The sequence below is a fragment of the Natator depressus genome, chromosome 16 (genome assembly GCF_965152275.1).
Source record: "Natator depressus isolate rNatDep1 chromosome 16, rNatDep2.hap1, whole genome shotgun sequence".
NCBI classification, from domain to species: Eukaryota; Metazoa; Chordata; order Testudines; family Cheloniidae; genus Natator; species Natator depressus.
In genome coordinates this window covers 25,812,818-25,836,030 of record NC_134249.1, presented here as the reverse complement: position 1 = coordinate 25,836,030, position 23,213 = coordinate 25,812,818, and the positions used below count along the sequence as shown (strand labels likewise).

Here is a 23,213-nt window from a genome sequence, read left to right as displayed (position 1 = left end):
ACATACACTAGATAAATACATTCTAGTGGCCATATTCGCTAGGAGCCAGAAACCTGCACACTGAGGTTTATGGAGTGAGGAGTCTGAGGGTCTACAAATATAGTCTGGCAATAAATAAAACCCAGCTCTAGAAATGGCTTAGAGCTGCACATCCTGCTGAGGTAGCAGTGACCTTTGCCTCGCTACATTCCTGACATGGAAAGACAAAATTTTAACAACATGGCGGATGTGGGTCTCAAAGCAAAGATCAAGGCTAAGAACTGCTCCGAGTTAAACTGGGAATAATATATTTTCCCCATAAAACTGAAGCAAATATCCATGTTGCTTGTACATTTAATGGAATGATAATCGCTGTTTTTCTTAGTCATTAGAACCACTTATCTATTTCTGAGAAAATGTCTACTAGCAATGATTTGTATGTGTCTCGAGCCTGGGAGCCAGGCATGGCACATCAGCTGTGCAGGATTTTCAAATCATGATGAATGGATAAGGCAAAGAGGAATCCCATGTCTTCTGGAATTGCAAACGCTAGTGGGCCTAGAGCCTGATCTCTGCTGAAACCAGAGCTGCAAACGCTTGAGTGGGGATCAAAGCATGACATATTACCTCACTCATCTCACGGTCTGGTGCTGCTCACCTGGCTCAGAATGGAGGGAAGGCAGGGTTGCTCATTCCCTAGAAAATCTTTCCCGGGAATTTGATGGGGTGAAGGGAGTAGGCTCCTCCCCGCTGTAATTCAAGATGCAGGGGCCAGGCCAATCAGCTGCTCTCAAAGACATCACAAGGGGACTGTGTATTGAAAGCCACTGGGCTTTTTCTTCCAGAGGACCACTGAAGGGGAGGCAGAAATGGAAGGGGTTCCCCAGAGACAGTTGTGGGAAGTAGAACAGAGTCTCACAGTACAAGGGTTCAAAGGTATGAATATTTCCCAAGGATTGGGACACTGAATCACAAGCATCCACATCGGAGGGCTCAGGCCCGATTTTGTAAAATTATAACATGCTCTATGCAGATTTGGTTGTTTGTTGGTTACTCATGACAGGGCTCGAGCTTTTGGGGAATGAGGCCAGGCCGTTATGTCATCTGCCCCATTACACTGCTGCTAGTGGAATACCAGAAGCAGAGATGAGAGAATGGAAATGTCTTTGTAAAAGATGGGCTAATCTAGCCCAGCAACAAAATGCTGGGCTTGAGAACAGTTACTCATGTAGCCGGGAAGGAGGGTTCCCTCGTTTACAGGGTGAAGTTCTCCGGCTGTGCTATGGAGGAGCTCATAACAGGTGATCATCCAGGTCCCTTCTGGCCTTAACATCAATGAACTGATGAGAAGAAACTGAAATGCCCGAATCTCTCTTTTTGCAGGGTGGGCACCATTGCCCTGCGGAGCAGGATGGGGTACGGGATCACTCATTTTATTCCAATTCAAGTACTACTTCTTTGGTCAAAACTGACCTGTTTTTAGGTCTGGGACAGTTACTCACCTCCAAACCAGGAGGGTTGGAATAATTCTCATGATGTTTTTTTTATGAAAAGGAAGACAGATTAGAACTCAGCATTTACCTGTCACTTGGCCCCCATCTATATTTCCCCTGTAACTTGTGTTTATCTCCTACAACTTTAAAACTGGCAGGAAGTGCAGCTTCTGGAAGTGTCTGCGTGGCGAGTGAGCTCTGTGTGACAGAAGTTACTAAACTAAATGTTATGACTCTAGGTGGCAATATTTGGTGGCAAAATGACTCTAGGTGGCAAAATTCCCAGTCTGGATTATTTTTTTGTATCTTTTACGTTGACCCTCTGTCCTGCCTTGATCTGCTGCAGGACTTTCTTAATGTCAGAGCGAACAACTCAGGCCGCACTAGCACAGTGTTTCTCAACCAGGGGTACGCAGAGGTCTTCCGGGGGTACGCCGGCTCATTCAGAGATTTGCCTAGTTTTACAAGAGGCTACATAAAAAGCACTAGCGAAGTCAGGACAAACTCAAATTTCATACGGACAATGACTGGTTTATACTGCTCTATATACTATACACTGAAATGTAAGTACGATATTTATATTCCAATCTATTTATTTTATAATTACATGGTAAAAATGAGAACGTAAGCAATGTTTCAGTAATAGGGAGCTGTGACACTTCTGTATTTGTATGTCTGATTTTGTAAACAAGTAGTTTTTAAGTGAGGTGTAGCATGGGGGTGCACAAGACAAGTCAGAGCCCTGAAAGGGGTGCAGTAGTTTGGAAAGGTTGAGAGCCACTGACCTAGCAGACACGAAGCCACTGCTTTTGCCAGTGCTGCAGTGCTACACACATTTCACAGCTGGAATGCCAACTTCAGCATTCAGTTTCCGTCAAGTCCCTGACATTTCAATATTGCATTTGTGCCTTTTCTTAGTGCTCCCACTTGTGACTGGCAGAGAGACACTTAGAGAACGCTGGGAAATTACGTCACTTCTTTAAGTCTATTTTGCAAACCAGCTCTCTGTATTCCTCATGCCATACTGCATGTATACCACACCCTGTATGTATATGCATGTACAGCAAGTTGTCTATACTCAGGTAGGAAATATGGGTGTATGATACAACCCCAATCTGTTATTTAAATGGATGGAAAGACTCCCATTGACAACATTAGGCTTTGGGGCAGGCCCCGGGTAACCCAAACCAGACAGATTTACCCATTCCTGGTTTTATACAACAATATCACTTATTTGGATCTCAGCAACTTGTAAATTATTCTTGTCCTCTACTAAGATGGTAAGGACAATGAGTAATGGCCGGAAGCTAAGATAGGAAAGATCTAAACTAGATATTTGGGGATAGCTCTTAACAGACAGTGCAATAATTCCCAAAGGCAAAGGGGTCAAGGCACCAGCACAATGGAGTCTGAAAGAAAGAGCACCTATGAGTGGTCTACAAAATCAGATGGAATGGTTGGCTCCTGTGGTCTCTTCTTCTACCGCCTGTGAGTCTATGGTTCAGGATGGGTCTGACTTTTCCATCTGCTTTGCCTGTCCATAACTATCAACTGGAACAGCTGCAAGAAGAGCTCACCTGAGTCTGAGTCATCGGGGCTCACTGAGCTGAGCAAGTCTTTTTCTTTTTCATAGTCACTTTTGCAGAGCAACTGTCCTTCCTTCAGAACAAACTCATCTCCTTTCCTCAGCTGCCGCTCACAGACACAGCAACTGAAGCAGCTTAAGTGGTAAACACATTCCAAGGCTCTCATCACAAACTCTGTCGGGGCAATCTTTTCCATGCAGCCGCTGCACTTAGCAGCAAATAGCCTGTGAGAAGGAAAGGGAGGAAGGGGAAATGTCAGAACATGTACCGTCTTTATTTCAACATGAAAAATAGGTTGAGATTTTAATGGAACGGAAGATCAGCCGGCCGCATGGCGTAGCACGTTAGGAGACTTATAGCAACCGGTGAACCTCAGTAACTCCAGGGGGACCCAACTTATTCTGAACCCGTTTGGTCTAGAAATCTCCTGAGCTCTAGTTTCCTCGTGAGATTTCCAGGGCATCTTTGGTTTGGTTGGGTTGGAAATACCAGAAGAGCAGCCTCTGTCTCAATATGTTGTTGTTCCTCCATCAGGGGATGAAACCAAGAATTCCAGAGGCACAAGAGAAAAGGGGAACAAAGTTACTTAATCTCTCCGAAAGCTCTAAACAAATTCAGTTCAGTTCAACCTTTGGAGAAAGATCTGAGTCAAACCTTAGGCTACCCAAACTAATTTTCTGATACCTAACTCAGAATCTGTTGTTCTGTAGTGATTTTGTAACTATACTGTCCTAGTATAATTATTGCTGTGGAGGATAACAAATGAGCATTGAACCAAGAAAGGGAACCTTAGTGTGTGGGAGGAGGGGCATTATTGTCTGGGCAAGATGTGTGGAAGAACACGAGTGTTCCTTGGGCTGTCAAGTCATTTCCAGACTAACCTGTTTCAGAGGAGGTAGTTTACCTTTTGGAAGGATGTGAAACCCCCTCTGGCACCTCCAGAGGTACACAGCGTGTGACCTGCTAAACCATCGCCATAATCACAGACTCCAGAATACTCACTACATTTAATGGAACTCTCATAACGCCCCCACTCTCATCAATTGTTGATTTTCGAAGGTGACGCTTGAATCATTTCATTTAGTTTTATTTTGATTCTCTAATGGCAGTTGGGAAGCTCCCCCAGTGAGCTTGCAGGAAAGGTGCTGTTCCAAATAATGGTGAGTGATTAATTAATTTCCTGTAGCATATAATGTGCTTGATGCTTCTAGATTTTATCATCATTTCATGGCAATACATAGAAATGCAAGGTAAAATCTTGTAATATATACATGTTTCCAAGGCAATGAGCAGCACTTACGTATTTGTATAGTGGATATGCTCTGCTCTGCTTACAGGGAAAAGAAAAATATGTCCTTAGTTTTTTTTTCTCTTTGTTTTTCAAAATGACCACCTTTTGGTTAACAGTCAAATGGACTCCATTTCAGGGTGCATGCCCTATTGTGGCTGCTAGATATGTGCCTCATAGGCCTTCATTTTGTCTCAACTGAGGAAATACAGCAAAATGGCAGTTACTAGTTCTTTAGTGAAAAAGTGGGCTGAGCGTATGGGCAAGGCAGGAGAGAACTTTAACATGCCTGTATATTGTACATGCCTCAAAAACCAGCCAACAAGCTCCTCTTTGGATACATAACGAACTAAGCCAATTAAATGGAATCTGATGTCCCAAGAGCCTCTGGGACACCTCCAGTAAACACGGCCATTTCATTTCCTACAGTACATGGGATTTTCCTACAGCTATTTTTGCTGGTAGACACAAACTATTAACAGAGGGAGAAAATCTGACCATAAATTTGTATTGGTTGACTTAACAAAATTATAAAAAGGCGTTAGCTGGTCAGTCCCTAAAAGGGAAATATTTGATGCACATGCGTAATAAAGTAGCTAAAAGGATTAAAAGTAGGGCTCTCGATTAATCGCAGTTAACTCAAAAAAATTAATCGCGATAAAAAAAATTAATCACGATTAATCGCACTGTTAAACAATAGAGAATACCAACTGAAATGTATTACACTTTTGGATGTTTTTCTACATTTTCAAATATATTGATTTCAATTACAACACAGAACACAAAGTGCACAGTGCTCACTTTATATTATTATTTTTAATTACAAATATTTGCCCTGTAAAAATTATAAACAAAAGAAATAGTATTTTTCAATTCACCTCGTACAAGTACTGTAGTGCAATCTCTTTATCATAAAAGTGCAACTTAGAAATGTAGATTTTTTTTGTTTCATAACTGCACTCAAAAACAAAACAAAGTAAAATTTTAAAGCCTGCAAGTCCACTCAGTCCTACTTTTTGTTCCACCAATTGAAAAAACAAACAAGTTTGTTTACATTTACAGGAGATGCTGCCTGCTTCTTATTTGCATCACCTGAAAGTGAGAACAGGCGTTCGCATGGCACTTTTGTAGTCAGCGTTGCAAGGTATTTACGTGCCAGATATGCTAAACATTCGTATACCTCTTCATGCTTCAGCTACTATTCCAGAGGACATGCTTCCATGCTGATGATGCTCTTTAAAAAAATAATGCATTAATTAAATTTGTGACTGAACTCCTTGGGGGAGGACAGTATGTCTCCTGCTCTGTTTTACCCACACTCTGCTTCATGTTCTAGCAGTCTCGGATGATGACCCAGCACATGTTCATTTTAAGAACACTTTCACAGGCGATTTGACAAAACACAAAGAAGATACCAATGTGAGATTTTGAAAAATAGCTACAGCACTCGACCCAAGGTTTAAGAATCTGAAGTGCCTTCCAAAATCTGAGAGGGATGAGGTGTGGAGCATGCTTTCAGAAGTCTTAAAATAGCAATGCTCCAATGCAGAAACTACAGAACCTGAACCACCAAAAAAGAAAATCAACCTTCGGCTGGTGGCATCTGACTCAGATGATGAAAATGAACATGTGTCGATCCATTTTGCTTTGGATCGTTATTGAGCAGAACCCATCATCAGCATGGGTAAAGCATGAAGGGACATATGAATCTTTAGCGCATCTGGCATGTAAATATTTTGCGACACTGGCTACAACAGTGCCATGCGAACGCTTGTTCTCATTTTCCGGTGATGTTGTAAACAAGAAGTAGGCAGCATTATCTCCTGTAAATTGTAACCAAACTTGTTTATCTGAGCAACTGGCTGAACAAGAAGTAGGACTGAGTGGACTTGTGGGCTCTAAAATTTTACATTGTTTTATTTTTGAATGCAGGGGTTTTTTTATACATAATTCTACATTTGTAAGTTCAACTTTCATGATAAAGAGATTACACTATGGTATTTGTATAAGCTGAATTGAAAAATACTATTTCTTTTGTTTTTTACAGTGCAAATATTTGTAATAAAAATAAATATAAAGTGAGCACTGTACCTTTGTATTCTGTGTTGTAAATTGAAATTAATATATTTGAAAATGTAGAAAACATCAAAAAATATTTAAATAAATGGTATCTATTATTGTTTAACAGTGCGATTAATCATGATTAATTTTTTTAATCGCTTGACAGCCTTAATTAAAAGACAAGGAGCAAACAGTTCTAGCCACTTTTAAAAAGTCGCTTTCATTTAACTGTTTAAACGTGTTTGGCTCAGTTTACTTAAGCTTGTATCTTTTGTCTGAAGAGTTGTTGTGATGGAACAAGCTTAAAGAAGCTGAAGATTAGCCAGTCTGGGGTGAAGGCATCTGACTCCTCTCACTTGCATCCGTTCATTCACACCATTGTGACAGTGAACCTGTATTCGTTTCAGTACAACTCAATGGATGGATACAAGGAGGGATGGGACCAGCCCAACAGGTGGGAACAGCCTCTAACAGGCTCTAGATAGAACAGCTTCTCAAGGGGGAAATTTCAGCCTCTGCAGTCTCAACATTCCTGACTTCATTTGCATTTCAAATCCACGCTGTTGTTTCAAGTGATCTTTAAAAGGGACTTTAGCTAGTGGCCACAGTCCTGTGACTCCGGGGAGGAGGATCCTTTAAAAAGGTTCCTTGCTGCTGCAGCTATGATAGTACAGAATGAAACTCGGTGAGACGGCTGCACTGTTAATGAAACGCATGTTTTGAATTACTGATGCATTCGAACCCTTTCTATGGGCAGCTTCAGTATAAACACAAAGGGCCTGGCCCACAAGAATCCCATGAAGGCAGGTCACAACAACTGCACCCAGTCTCTGAGAGGATAGGGATAGGGACGCTCTTCTTGTCTGGATGGAGACTAGCATCTAGTCAAACCTGTCTGAGCCAAACCTCTCCGTGTTGCAGAACGGTCCCTGAGCTCCCTGTGACAAAACGCTAAGATGGTAATTCTGGGCTAAGGGGATTCCAGGTGAAAAGTGCTGGACACAGGCAGGGAAAGGGGAAATGACCGCATGTGCTAAAGGCACAGAGATGGAGCCCAATGGGACAGAGAAGGGAGCTTTCCTTGCTGACAGGGCTTGAGCTGGTGGGTCTTAGCTGTGGTTTTGCAATTGGAATAGTCGATGTGTAGTTTTGGCCCTTTGTGTTCCAGGCTAATAGGACTGGTGCATATTTTGTAAATAAACAAACCACACTAGTCTGTGCCACTAATTTCTCTCCCAATGGGAAATGGACTCACTAGAAAGACATGAAATCTACCACCACCCAGTGGAAGCAGAAACAATAATGTAACTTGATGTACAAAAGAGCATCTCAATAACACACTTATGATCCAGAGCTCCCTTGCTCTGTAGTTTGTGAACTGTAAATAAGAATGTGTATAAAATAACCTTCATTCTTTCTAAATGCATACATAGAAATGATCAAGTTTCCCTTCCCCCTCTGTTGTACTTGCAGTGCATTGTTTGCCTGGCTGCCACCTTCTGTGTTTCCATGCCTTGTGAAGTGGTTTGATATTCTTCAGGGTGCAGAGCGCTTTATAATGTAAATGTAAAATAGTCAATGTTATTTACAGGTAACTTACTGTACCCAGAGAGACAGCGTTTCTGTAGTAACATTATCACTGGTGGTCTTTTCATTATAATGAGTCACAGACAGATTAATATAATACTAATTCATTCAGTTTACCAATTACATTAGATTTGTATTTGTGTTTCACATTACTGTGTGGATGTCACACCTTCTCTTACATTTACCCTTGGAAATATAAAAAATGCCATCACCCACCCGCAGACATTCTCAACCTGTGATGCGTGTATAGCAATCTATACACACAAACTGCGGTGAATCGCATTTAATTCTGGGATTATGAAGATTTCATTATATTTATCTGATACAGTGTTTGTAGGTTTTTCAACTCCCAGAGAGTAACCCAGGGTTATGTACGGTTTTTGCACAAGGCAGTCTCACAACAGGAAACTAATCTTGACAAATGACCAGACTTTGATATCTCTGATCTAAAACACTGCTCATTAGACTGCTCATTTGATAAACGAATGGTAATAAACCTGTTGAGAAACCGAGGATAGCAGGAATACTTTACAGATCACCCTACACAGGTTTCAATCAAAGCAATAAATCTGAGGAGTGACGGGTGGATGTTCTGAGCTGAGACAAAGAGTATGCCCCACACGAACCACATTTGGAGAAATGGTTCTTTCGCCTTGCCATACATTTTACAAATAATTTGCATAACTGACTTTTTACCCCCATTGCTGATTATCTCCAGCTCTCTCAAGTTAACATCAAACCTCAAAACCCTTGGACTTGTTAAAGTATGCAGAGAGTGGGAATCAAATGCCTTTATTAGAAGCCCCAGGAAATCTTTGACTCCTAAGCACAACGAAAACATTCCAAAGAAAATTGTTCAAAGAAGAGAAAAGAGAAAAGCAGAACAAGAAAACCTTGTTTTGAATCAATGACTGCAAGAGTTTTATAAATAAGTTCTGTTGCCTGGACAATTCGGAAAGACAACTCAATCGTTCTGTTTTTTTTTCTAAGTGTGTTTTCATCTATGCCTGAAACACGTCGGGGATTTAGCTGACCTAAAGCTTGGAACAATAGACTGTTTTGCTCATTTGAGTATTGGTACTAATCACTGTGAAACAACCTTACTGTATTAGAAAGCAAAATACACGCTGCATTTGAAAATGGCTGCACTTATCAAATTAATGGAATATACATTCTGGGGACAACGAAATGCCTGAGACATGTGGCCCTGTCTTTAAACAGTAGATGAAAATGTTCACCAGCGGAAATGGCCGTTAAGATTTTATATGTTAGGATATCCCTGTGAAGTCAGGCTGATTCAGTAATCCTTACAAACACAGCCACAGTTATATGATCCATTGTGCTTTCCTGCATAGGGCAGAACCATCTGGTGTTTAATATGTACAACTGATTTATTATCTCTAGCATAGTTATCTTGCTTTAAATTTGACCCTGCTCGGCTCCTGAGAATCACTGTTCTGCTGTTTACTCTTATAATGTCCTAACAACCTGCCCTTTACCTTTCTGTTGCTTCACCAGAGCCCTTAATTTCCTTCTGTTTGTGGGCAAATAGATTTTAATAGTTTTATTATAACTAATTTATTATGAGCTGAGAGATCTCAATGTGCAGTGTAAAATTTGCTGTTCAAATTAAGTGTGGTTCAAGAGGTTTTTTAAACAGGATAGAGTTATAAAAATAGACTATCAGTCAATTTGTTTATTTACAGGACCTCTGCAGTGAAGCAATAAATAGGAAGTTATTAAGACATTTGATGTACGCAAGATGACAGATGCTGCTGTCTGACTATCAGGGACTTTAAATTATTTTCCTTTCGGTGTAGTTCTGACATTCTCTGTTAGAAAAAAATGTAACAGCTATCTAAGCTTTTGTTTATGTAATAATTATGCAAAGATTATAGTCACTGGTTTTGGTAAATATTGTAAATAACCTTTAACTCTGACACTTTGGTGTACTGACAATGATTTTTGCATGTCATTGAAATCATGGGTATAGGTCCATGCCAACTGACCATGTACTTGGTATTCATATCATATGGTACAAAATATGTCAGAACTGAAGTAGGATAGGCTTTTCACAACAACTGAATTTTATTAAGAGAGAAACGAAATGTCTAATGATATTTCATAGTATAGCTCTGTTACTCATACTTCAGCCATACACTAATATACAGCTTAGAATGGCGGAAACACCACGTATGGCTCAGCAGAACTTCAAAAAAATGTCATGTCCTCTGGATTATGGCTGCATATAGAAAAGGAAAGACTGCTGTTTGGTTACATTAAATTCAAATACTCAAAATATCCCCATTGTGCCAAAGCAAAACTGAAATGCTAGAGTTTATGGCTAGGGAAAAAAATTAACAATTCATTTTAAGAAATACTGGAACATTTCAAATTTCCCTTCAGAAAAAAATAATTACTTATTTTGCTGAAGGCAATTTCAAAACTAAAGCTGCAGTAAAATGAAGCCATTTCACTTTCTTGAAGAACCAATAAAGTCTACATAAAAATTAAAAGTTTATGAAAAAGTAACCCTTCTGAAAGAGGCTAACAAAAATTCATCTTTTTATATAGCAAAAACTGAAAACAGCATTTGCTAACCCAGCCCCTTAGTGATGACTGTAGATAAGACTACCACTCGTAGATGAACACTAATGTTAAAAGCTATGAACTGGTTAAGAATCTGAAAGTGGAAGGCAGCTTGGGTGAAAGTGATCATGATTCTAAGGAATGGTAGGAGGGAGAACAGCAAAATAAATGCAATGGGTTTCAAGAAGATAGACTTTAGCAAATTCAGGGAGTTGGTAAGTAAGATCCCATGGGAAGCAAGTCTAAGGGGAAAAACAATAGAAGACAGTTGGCAGTTTTCACAGAGACATTATTAAGGGCACAAGAGGAGACTATCCCACTGCGTAGGAAAGATAGGAAGCATGGCAAGAGACCACGCTGGCTTAACCAGGAGATCTTCAATGATCTAAAAATCAAAAAAGAGTACTACAAAAAGTGGAAAATAGGTCAGATTACAAAGGATGAATATAAACAAATCACACAAAATTAGACAAAAAAATTTTTGTAGGGACAAAATTAGAAAGGCCAAGGCACAAAACGAGATCAAACTAGCTAGAGACATAAAGGGTAACAAGAAAAACTTCTACAAATACATTAGAAGCAAGAGCAAGACTAAGGACAGGGTAGGCCTGTTACTCAATGGGGGGGGGGGGGGGAAATAATAACAGAAAACTTGGAAAGGGCAGAGGTGCTTAATGACTTCTTTGTTTCAGTTTTCGCGAAGAGGGTTGGTGTGATTGGACGTCTAACGTAGTGAATGCCAGTGAAAATGAGGCAGGATCAGAAGAGGCTAAAAAAGTTAAAAATTACTTGGACAAATAAGATGTCTTCAAGTCACCGGGGCCTGAAGAAAAGCATCCTAGAATACTCAAGGAGCCAACAGAGGAGATATCTGAGCCCTTGATGATTATCTTAGAGAAGTCATGGAAGATGGGAGAGGTTCCAGAAGACTGGAAAAGGGCAAATATAGTGCCCATATATAAAAAGGAAAATAAGCACAACCCAGGGAATTACAGACCCGTCAGCTTAACTTCTGTACCCAGAAAGATAATGGAGCAAATAATTAAGCAATCAGTTTGCAAACAACTAGAAGATATAAGGTGATAGCTTTCTCTGACAGGGTAACAAGCCTTGTGGATGCGGGGGGAAGCAGTAAAGTGGTATATCTTGATTTTAGTAAAGCTTTTGATACTGTTCCACATGACCTTCTCATAAATAAACGAGGGAAATGCAATCTAGATGGAGCTACTATAAGGTGGATGTAAACTGGTTGGTAAACCGTTCCCAGAGAGCAATCATCAGTGGTTCACCATCAAGCTGGAAGGGCATAACGGGTGGGGTCCCGCAGGGATCAGTTCTGGGTTCTGTTCTGTTCAATATCTTCATCAATGATTTAGATAATGGAAGAGAGACTACACTTATAAAGTCTGCGGATGATACCAAGCTGGGAGGGATTGCAAGGGCTTTGGAGGATAGAATTAAAATTCAAAATGATCTGGACAAACTGGAGAAATGGTCTAAAGTAAATAGGATGAAATTCAATAAGGACAAATGCAAAGTACTCCACATAGGAAGGAACAATCAGTTGCACACATACAAAATGGGAAATGACGGCCTAGGAAGGAGAACTGCGGAAAGGGATCTGGGGGTCATAGTGGACCACAAGCTAAATATGAGTCAACAGTTTTAACGCTGTTGCAAAGAAAGCAAACATCATTCTGGGATGTGTTAGCAGGAGTGTTGTAAAGCAAGACATGAGAAATAATTCTTCTGCTCTACTCCATGCTGATTAGGCCTCAACTGGAGTATTGTGTCCAGTTCTGGGCGCCACATTTCAGGAAAGATGTCGGCAAATTGGAGAGAGTCCAGAGAAGAGCAACAAAAATCATTAAAGGTCTAGAAAACATGACCCATGAGGAAAGATTGAAAAACTTGGGTTTGTTTAGTCTGGAAAAGAGAAGACTGAGAGGGGACATGATAACAGTTTTCAAGTACATAAAAGGTTGTTACAAGGAGGAGGAAGAAAAATTGTTTTTCTTAACCTCTGAGGACAGGACAAGAAGCAATGGGCTTAAATTGCAGCAAGGGCGGTTTAGGTTGGACATTAGGAAAAACTTCCTAGCTGTCAGGGTGCTTAAGCCCTGGAATAAATTGCCCAGGGAGGTTGTGGAATCTCCATCATTGGAGATTTTTAAGAGCAGGTTGGACAAACACCTGTCAGGGATGATCTAGATAATTAGTCCTGCCATGAGTGCAGGAGACTGGACTAGATGACCTCTTGAGGTCCCTTCCAGTTCTATGATTCTATGTTCCGGTATGTTTTTGAAGTGTACATCTGAGTAATTGTTTGTAGCACATCTTAACAGTAGTCTGATGTTCTTTTTCTTACCAACACCAATCTTACTTGTGCTGTCTTAAGGACCTTATTATTTGCTTGGCAATGCCACCTAATGTAAAAGGATATATAAAATAATAATAAAAGGTAGCACGATGTCACATGATGGGTGAAATCCTGGCCCCACTGAAGAAAATGGGAATTTTGTTTGCCATTGACTTTAGTGGAGTCATGAGTTTACCCAATGACTCTGCTCCCTGAATACAGATGCTCTTTCAGAACATGGGATCTTATAATATATGGAAACTGACTTGCATCACCACTACAAGACACAGAAACATTATGTATCATTGGATTGGAACCTGTCCCCTTTGAAGTCAATGGCAAAACTCCCTTTAGCGTCAGTGAGAGCAGCATTGGACCCATTGTTAAGATTGTAAATTCTTTGGGGCGGGAACTGTGTTTTTGCATGTGTCCGCACAGATCTAGCACAATGGGTCTCCCGCCCTCACTCAGGCAGCTTGCCACCACTGTCATATAAATAATAAATACTGAGACTATCCCATTTTCTCTGGTTTAGTTTTTCTACAGAAAATACATATATATTTAAAGAACAACTGGAAGTGAACACACAACTGCTGTCAAGTCTTGGATTGACAGCCCTGGAGCCTGCAGTTGTGTCTTTCTCCACAGTGCAGGTACCTCATGATTGGCAGCAGCCCATATACCTCAGCCCTGATCCGGCATGACCATTTTTAGGAGCGAAAGGAGAGTTCCACTCTTGTGCCCATTCAATCTGTGGCTTCTTTGCTAAAATGGCCAATAAGGATGTCATAAAATCCACCCTCCTAACTGGATTTAATTGAGATGGACACTTGTCAACTAGGAGCTGGACTGAGACCCCGAACTCATTTCACATGGGCTGCCAGACAGCGATCACATGGTAACAGCGGTCTACCACCACACTTGGGGCCGGGGTCAAATATGTGACCTCGACATAAGAAAAGCCCTGTAAACTGTGATTCAGCAAAGACTTTGTGCACATGCATAATTTTAAGCCTGTAAATAGTTTCAGTGATTTTAACAGGACTCACATGCTGAATCACAGATATAACTTTTTAGTTCATTATATTTTCCACAGCTCTACAGTACCAGGGAAATGTAAAGTGCTTTGAAGCTTCTTGCTTCAAGTAGAACATGGCAAGTGGATTTTTTTCTCTGTTTAATTTTCACACCCTAATTGACCACTTTGTTCTGCTGTCTTCCATCACTGTCACACAGTTTTATTTTATGACATCGTTTCCTTACAACACTTGATGGAAAAATTTATGAACAATCAAATTATTGCTGCTAGAAGGGAATTAAAACAATTTTTCATTTACAAAGTCACTGATATTGCTCCACTGTGCTCCACCTTTGGGAATCCAATTGCTCTTCCAAGCTACTCCCATTCCTCTTTATAGCACGGCAATTGCACTGTACAGATTATGGCTGCAATTTTCTCCTAATCTGTTCTGGAGCGTGGAAAGTGTTATAAAAGTTAAGAGCACCAATTGAATTCATAAAGTCATGGCTGCAATTAAAAAGCCTAATGGATTAACAAGATGTGATGATTTTGTTAGAACTATACTTCCAGGCCGTGTAAATCTTTCTGAAATAGCATTATTTTGTCCATGGATTCAAAAAAAAATATTTGAAACACAGACATGTGGTGTTATCCCTTTTGTATTACTCCAAAACATATCAACGTGCCATAAAAGCACAGTGCACAATGAGCAGTCTGCATTCTGCAGGAACTCTGCAGAGTGAGGAGGATCCACCCCCCAACCCCCTCCGAAACGCCATTTATTCCATTTTTCCTTCTCTGGACTTGTACTCAACTCTTTATGTATACTGAGCTAAATTCACCCTCCCTTTCCACCTGTGCAATGCCACTGATTTCAAGTGGGTTACATGGCTAACACCCTGAGCAGAATTTGGTGCACTACATCACAAGCCAGTCTTTTCACGTAAGGCTTGTTTTGCTTCCAAAGTACTGAATATTAATGAGTCTGACTAGTAGTCTTATCACTTTAATACACTAAATGGCATTCCGAAATTACAATTTCCTGTGAATTTCCATTGCTAACAACACTGCAAATTTCTCTGCTAATATCACTTTTATATGGAAATTCACTATAAGGGCCCTAGAAGCAGGGAAAGTATGTGTTCATGATTCAGTGCTTTGGCCTTCACTTGTAAAGAAAAAAAATCACCCATCAATGCAATTTAGATTTAAATGATAAATTATTTCTTGGCAGGCAAGAATGACTTAAGGAAAGAATTTATACAGGTTCTTTCCTCTCAACTATAAGCATTAAAAAGCAAAAGCAAAATAACTTCCTGTGCCTGCTGCAGGGATGCTGTACAAGAGATTGTGCCCAAACCCATCAGCACAGCCAATTTAGCAACTGATTTGCAAGGAAAAGATACCTTAGTCCTGTGGTGTTAATGTCTTTGCAGTGGGGGGTCTATTGCCAGCTTCTCCAAACTCATCAACACAATCTATTATTAATACCCCTACAAAGGCTTTGTAGTATCATTATTGCACAGAGGCAGTGAAAGCTCCATGGTGTAATCTGTTATCTATATTGCAAAAACATGTGAAATAAAACAAACCACAGACACTTTACAAACAAAATGTTTCATCTGCTATATCGCTTTGCATCCCCTATATATAAAACAGTAGGGTGCAGGACAGGCATTCAGAGAGATTTGCTGTTAGAGGCAGAGATGACTTTTTTATTATTATTTTTAAGAAACTTTTCTTAATTTGTTGTTGTTTGGCAAGCTCTTTAACCTGACTGGAACTTTGTGCTTCTCTTCACTCATTTGGAAAAGTTCAAATCTTTGTCAACTTTTTCCCATTTGATTTGCATTGGAAAGGTTTTTAGAAGAAGAAAGTATCACCTAGGAAAAATCCTCGGGGGTGAAATTTCACTGTCTTCACGCGGGGTGATTCTCCAAAGCTGCTGAGCCCAATCAATGCTGGGACTGGAGGCCCCTCGCTGCCTCACAGCATATTGCAGGATTGGATCCACAGTCCCTGCCTAGGCAAAGCTAAAGCAAAGTGTTAACTTCAGTGGAAGCTTTGCATGGGTAATGACTGCAGGATTTGTCCTGTAAGCAACAAAGAAAACAAATGAGAGCGCTGATGGCGTTTTCTTAATGGCGGTTGCTACTTTGGGAATCATTCAAGAAATGTAACAGAGTAGAGTTTGCACTTTTCTTTTAATAATGATCCAAACAGCAATGCTTGTAGATGGAAATTCCAGAATTACCCTTGATCTACTCTGCAGAGATGGAACTCCATGAGCAATATGCCTTAGTAACAAAACCAAAAAACCAAAACCGCTGTTTTAGTTTGGAATAGACAGATCGCGGCAGAGATGGGTAGATTTTGTATACTTGCAGCATGCGCTTGCAGTCCAATAAGAACCAAAATAATGTTAAGACACAAGACTGTGTCTTATTTCCCAAATGCCCTGTTATTTTCTTTGTCAGTTGAAAATAAATTGTTCTTTTGTAGTAGTTTCTCTTTTCAGCCAGACTGTCAGCTATTATTTTTCTATTTCCTCTTTTTGTCACTTTGCATTATTTTTGGTGCTGTAATTCCTATTTGTTCCCACTCCTATCTTCCTGTCTCCCATTGTTCCACTTTTTAATCCCCCGTTTTACTCTTCTTCGGCCCATTCTCAGGATGGCTTGAGAGAATATCCAGGCGTGACTCTCTGCTATAGCAACCACACCTCCCCAGGAAAGCCACAACAGTCTCTTGTGGGCCAGGAAAGTCTTTCACAAGCTGGCAGCAAAAGTAAATCCTTCTTCAAGGAACAAGAAGGATTAGCAGAGAGCTGTAGGCTGCAGACTTAACCCTACCCCTTATTTCTTTAGAGCACCAGTCACTCAGAACCCTGCTGCTATGTACAATTAAACAGACCTAAAAAAAATCCTGAATGACACAAGAGCTGGATTGTGTAAAGGTTTAATTCCACTTTAATACCTTTCCAAGTTCAGAACTCAAAGATAGCAATTTAACCCAAGACTCTCCATCTGAGCATGAAAACTTGTTGTTTGTCTTACAAAGGGCTCTGCTATATTCTGCTGCGAATCCTTGTCTATCAGTCTGAATGTATGAAAGCAGCTTCTGTTTTTTCCTCTCATGTCACGTACTTTCTCTTTACAACCCTTCCCTCCTAAAGTGCATCTCCTAACTAGAAAAATGCACAGACTGCAACAGAGAGATCAGAGAAGAGAAGTTATCAGGTATTACTAGAGATAGCAGGAGAGGGAAAATACATTTTTCCCTTTTCTTTTCTTTTTGTATGAAAAATGAATAAAAAAATATTGAGAGAGAGAAAAGACACAGGAGCAAATGCAGATGTGTCCATTAATACCTGAGAATGCTAATTTATTCCTGTAATAAGGAGTCAAAGTTAATGAGCTTGTGTAATAAGACAGTACTAATACTAGTGATGGAAAATACACAGCCCTTTTAAAACTGATTTATTTGAAGAATCTAAATGTCTGATTCCTCATCTTTATGGTAGTAACAACAGCAGGGTGTTTATTCTACCATGGTGATCACAGCATTTGCTCTACAACCCAGAGTCGTTGAGTTACAGGAAATTGAGTCAATCGCCAAACTCTGCCTATTGCGATACAGGTAGACAAGGATGATCACAAGCTACAGACTTAGCTGTAGGCATCCCATATCTACATCTGTGTTTGTACTTAGGATCTAGTAAATGAGACTCTTCAGACCCGTACATACAGATTTACTGATAAGCAAGGCAACATAGCAAAGCCAGAGAGCCATGCACCTACAGCTTCAATATTGGTTTTAAGCATTTCCACCAGTTGCACATACATTGCACAGGACATTTCCACACATGCTGAAAAGTTTGAAAATTGAGTTAAACATCCACAAAGCCAGTAGTACTGGGAGGGGGTTCTGCCCTTTAATTCACACAATTGGGAGAATAATGCTAGATTTGTCTAAACACATGATTAGCTTTTTACATATAGAAATGACATTTTGAGAATTAGATTTTTTAAAAAATCTTATGTGAAACCTTTTCAGCAAATCAAAACTGGTAAACAATGCCTAACAAGTCTGAAAAAGGAACTATAGAGACAGCAATATCCTCAGCATGTTCTGGCAATACATTAATTTCCTTTGCCATGGCAATTCAGATTGCTTGGATTTCTCTACACAAGGTGGGGGGAACCAATGATATTCTTGGGTTTTGCATTAACATTTCCAAAATTAGATTTTTTTTATGAACAGGTGGCAGAATAAATTCTGCTCAGACTGAGATTCCCTTATTCGTAGTCCATGGCAAACAGCAGTTGTCTGAGTTATTTTAAAAATAAATGTATCTTCTGAATAGCATGAAGTTTGCTCATCAAGAAACCTGAAGTCATTAGTCCATCTGTGAATGTTAAACACGAGAAAAGAATCTGTGTCTAATTCTGCTCCAAATAAAGGTAAAGGGGAAAACTCCCAGTGATATCAATGGGAACAAGATTGGACCCTTATTCACAAATCACTGGATTTTCAAAAACGCCCAATTCCATTGCAAATCCCAAATCTATTTTTTACCATTCTCTTCAGGAATCTCTATGGGTGACATTTGAAGTGTTGCCAACAGCTTGTCATTTTACTGTTGGAAGTGAATGATTCATTTTTGGATCCCACATCAACATAGTATTTCACAGTTCATAACACACATTGTATTAATCAGAAATTCTGGGGAAGTACGATCCCGGTTTCTTAGACATGTATGGCCTGTGTGTGCTACCTGCTAATTGTACATGCTCATACATGTAAGTCAGTTGGCCAAATGCTACTAAAAAGTCAAAGGTATGAGGATGGATAATTTGTACATTTCTCGTGTTCTCATTTCACTTAGAATAGGCATTAAAACATTTAACATTGCTTCCAGCACTGCACAAACAAGGCAGGAAATGTAGACGCTTGGAAGGTACAAGTTAATGAAATATGGTTGGGTGAACATAAGCTCTTCATTTAGACAATAACAGTTACTGCTGCCGTTTCTTTGTACCACTTTTATGAAAGTCATAAACTCTCTGAAGAATGGTGTGAGCTATTTTGCCCCGATGTTCTTTGACTCTGTCTACCTGCTGGTGCAGTTAGAAAGTCTGAACTGCCTTTGAACAGATTAGGACCAAGTTAAAGTGTGACAACATCTTAAGCTTTCACCACATGTTGCCAATGATTTCCAACTAAAGATGTTACCCTCATCACTTCTGCCACAATGATAAGAATCTATAGCCCAGTCACTTGAGGAGATAAAAGCGGTTTAGCTGGAAGTATAAAGTACCCTGACTTGCTAAGCTGAGGGCCTGGCTGTCTCAACCTAGCTGAATTTTTGCTCTACAAAGCACAAAATCCTTATCATTAGGGACTTAAGCTGCTTTTTATTTTGAGACAAAAAGAATCCTGTTTATTGGCATCCAACTCAAACCAGCTGTAAACAGTTGCTTTGATGAAGAAGCAGCTACAACTTCGATGTGCCTCGAGGCACCTACCCACTGAGTGTCAATCATTAAAGGAAGAATGTAAGGTGTATACAGGGTCAGAAGAAGGCCAGGGGACATTTAAAAGACCTCAGGGTTCCTGGATAGCACCGTTTGCCTTTTAGAACCAAAAACAGTTTAGAAGCTTCTTTGCCATATGACCTTTATCCCACCAGGCACCTCTGCGGCTAGACTCAGTCCTAGCTGGAGTAAGGTAGAACTGTAGCATGAAGTCTGGAGCCTGACATGAGTTTGGAAGCCATGTGCGCTTTTTTGTTTTAACAGAGACGGAACGGGTAAAGGATGCCTTACATCATTATATACTCCAGATCAGCACACAAGACTTTGATAGTGCTTGTCCTGCTGCTTTCTACAGACATTTGAGTCACAGATGTGCTGGAGGCTTTAAGCAATTCTAACTTCTGTATTAAAATTGGTCATAATTCATTTCTTTAATGAAAAATAACTTTACTGGGCGTAATTACCATTTAGGTTAGAGCGATTCCCAGTGAGGATTTTGGCCTGATGAGTCCAGGTCAATAACAGAATTTAACAGATGGGACAGTGGAAAGAAAATAGGTTTGCAAACAGATAAAGTAGAGAACCAACAGCAATTTTATTATCTTTCAGCAATAGTCTTGACTTGAAAAATGTCTCTGATGTTTTAAACAATCTTACACCAGAGATCTGCAAGTAGTTAAAAAAAAAAAAGTCTGTCAATAAACCATAGAAAATGCCACATAATTCCTGACTGTTCTTTGTCCTGATAACAGGCACCCTTGAAAATGGAACTGCAAGTGACCAGCCACCCTCGGCTACAAGTGAATAGGTCCCATTTTCTTAGCAAACATACTTTTTAAGGAACAAACTCTGCTTTAGTGGTCTTACTCTAGTTTTATGTCAGAACAACCAAGAGCAGGATCTGGGCCTAAGCAAGGGAACACGTCTCCTTTGGCATAGCGTTTTGGATTTCTGAACTTATTGTTACATTTGCTTTTATTATTGTTTTTAATCTTATTTCTTTAGCTGGCAGTGGCACCCACCATACGCTGTGAACTTTCTAAACACACGAAAATGCAGCCCCTGCCCCAAAGAATGTACAGAAGATAGAAGGGGGTTGAAAGGGAAAGTGGTCAGGTGCTAAGCATGCAGCCTTGCAAGTTACATGGCTTTCTAAGGTTAAGCATGATGAACACACCTCTCCCACCCTCCTTCCATAATTCAGCCCCATTGTCTCTGCTCACATCAGTTTCCAGCATTGATTCCAGAATCCTATACCCTCTCTCCTAGCATTCAACCACCTCCCTCCACATAAAGGAGGGTTTCGCTCAAAGGAGAAATAAGTGATAGACTAGATTAGTCAGCAAATTCCTTGAAGGTATCTCAGAAGCCAGGGCCTGAGGAGAGGGCAGGGTCTCTGTAGCAGGCGAAGTGGAAGAAAATGCAGCCTTTTGTTGTGCGAGGAACGGGCACGGTGTGTGCTGAAGCTACCAGCACTGATGAAGCAGGAAGGGCAGGACAGTGGTCTAAGAGACGTGGGCCTATCCGTATCAACTGGCAGAATTACACAGGGCTCTCGCATGTAGTTTGAACTCAATGTGGTGGAGAGGGGAGAGATGGTCGAAGGATACAGACATGGGAGAGGGAGATATGGTCAGAGGGATGGGGACCATCTGAATGGTTGGAGGGGCGATGCGGGTGTTGGGGCAACCAGAAAGGAGGCACTTGCAGTTATTGGGGCAGGACATGCTCTGACATTTCTCAAATGCCGGTTCCCAACCCAGAAGTGATGTTTGCGGGGAAGGCTGGTAAATTTGGCTGCCACATGTTTAAGTGACCTAAGTGTGGAAAAAGTGTCTTTTCCCAGCGAAGCACTGTGATGATAAAGGCCCCATAGTGTGAGACACACAGCCAGTGAGAGGCAGCCCTGGCTCAGGAGGCTTGCAGTCAAAGAGACAAGGCAGAGACAGAGTGGGAGGAAGGAATACTATGATCTCTGTTTGACAGCTGGGCAACTGAGGCCTGGAGACACTAACGGCTTGATCCAAAGCCCATTGAAATCAAGGGGAAGCCTCTAATTGACTTCAGTGAGTTTTGACTTTGGCAGATCACTTACAGACTAACGTCACACAGGGACTCTGGTGATCTGGTTCAGTTCTCACTTTGCCAGAGTCTTCACCGCAGAATTCCCATCCCGCCCCTGGCTGCAGCCCTAGTGTGTAATGATATGGTCGTATACGTGAAAATTTGCTCACTGGTCAGTTAGCCTTGCACAGACCTACCTCGTGGAGCTCCGTCAGTCCATGTGCAGCAGATCACGGAGGAGGGTACTACAGGCCATGACACTGTAATGGTGATCATGACAGATATAATGACTGTTCTTACTGGATTTCGAAAACAGTAACATTGTGACGAGAACTGCTCATTAGCTGAAGTTGAATAGATCTTGCTCTCAGCAGGAGTCTCTAAAGGGAGAGAGGTGCTGGGGGTGCTCTCGTACACCCTGGCTTGAAGTAGCAATAACAACTCAAGTACATGATTTCCACCTTCAGCACCCCCACTACAAAACCTGTTCCAGCACCACTGCAAAGGGAAAAGACGGAAGCTCTTCAGGTGGGACAGCCAATGTGCTGGCCACTGTCCTTGGGAAGGTTTCAGAGTAGCAGCCATGTTAGTCTGTATCCGCAAAAAGAACAGGAGGACTTGTGTCACCTTAGAGACTAACAAATTTATTTGAGCATAAGCTTTCGTGAGCTACAGCTCACTTCATCGGATGCATACAGTGGAAAATGCAGTGGGGAGATTTTATATACACAGAGAACATGAATCAATGGGTGTTACCATACACACTGTAACAAGAGTGATCAGGTAAGGTGAGCTATTACCAGCAGGAGAGCAGGGGGCGGGGACCTTTTGGGAACAGGGTACAATCTGGCATGGGCACCTGGGTGATGAGGACAATGGACCTTGCAGGGCTTCTGTATTGTAACTTCCTGATTGAGGCCCGTGCCCCGGCCCAGCAATGATTAACCCCAGCCCCAAGTGCCTGCAGGCTGACAAGCAATGCCTGACGCTGACGTAATAGTGAAAAAAAATCAACACAAAGAGAGGGGAAAAGATTTCTGAGTCCCAAAGCTTTTAAACAGCTTCTTAGTTTTAAAGGGCCAGGCCTCAAATAGATTCTGCAAAGCAGCATGTTTAGAGTGTTGTTACACATTGCTTAGCGCTCACTAGAGCATTAATAACTGTGTAATCAAAATGTATCTCGTGTGGAACTGAACACTAAACCCAATCCTGAGTCCTGATTCAGCCTTTACACGTGCAAAACTCTCCCACTGACTCCCCAGGACTGAGCTGGGATTTCAGGCATGCAATTTAAGCAATGAGACACACCAGTTGGTGGTGAAAAGTGGGGGGCAATGCTGCACCCCTCCCTCTGAGCCAGCGCTGAATCGAAATCTGCACATACAATCCCTGTTCAGTGTTTCACTAGTGGATTTCAAGCTAACAGCGTTCTCGAAAGGACAGGAGGTGCAAGAAGCCACGTAAAAGAACGGGGTTGGGGGGAAGGTGGGGAGGGAGAGGAGAAGAGGGTAAAAGCAGAAAAGGGCTGAAGCTAAAGGGAGGAGACTAGTGAGTGGGGCTGAGGATTGGGGCTGGGCGGGGCTAGAAGACAATGTCACTGGTATCTCTCCATCTCACCCTTACCCAACAGTTTAACAAATCTCATCTTC

The 23,213-nt window shown here is 41.0% G+C and overlaps 1 protein-coding gene across 2 annotated transcripts in view; it reads right to left on the bottom strand.

Annotated features, from left to right (window-relative positions):
- The window catches only part of LMX1B (LIM homeobox transcription factor 1 beta), a 130,219-nt gene that overhangs the window by 13,511 nt on the left and 93,495 nt on the right, over positions 1 to 23,213 (bottom strand). For both annotated transcript variants that reach the window (XM_074973617.1, XM_074973618.1), the window contains exon 3: positions 3,050 to 3,282. In XM_074973617.1, coding sequence (XP_074829718.1) covers positions 3,050 to 3,282 — 233 coding nt within the window. The remainder of the gene's footprint in view (positions 1 to 3,049; positions 3,283 to 23,213) is intronic.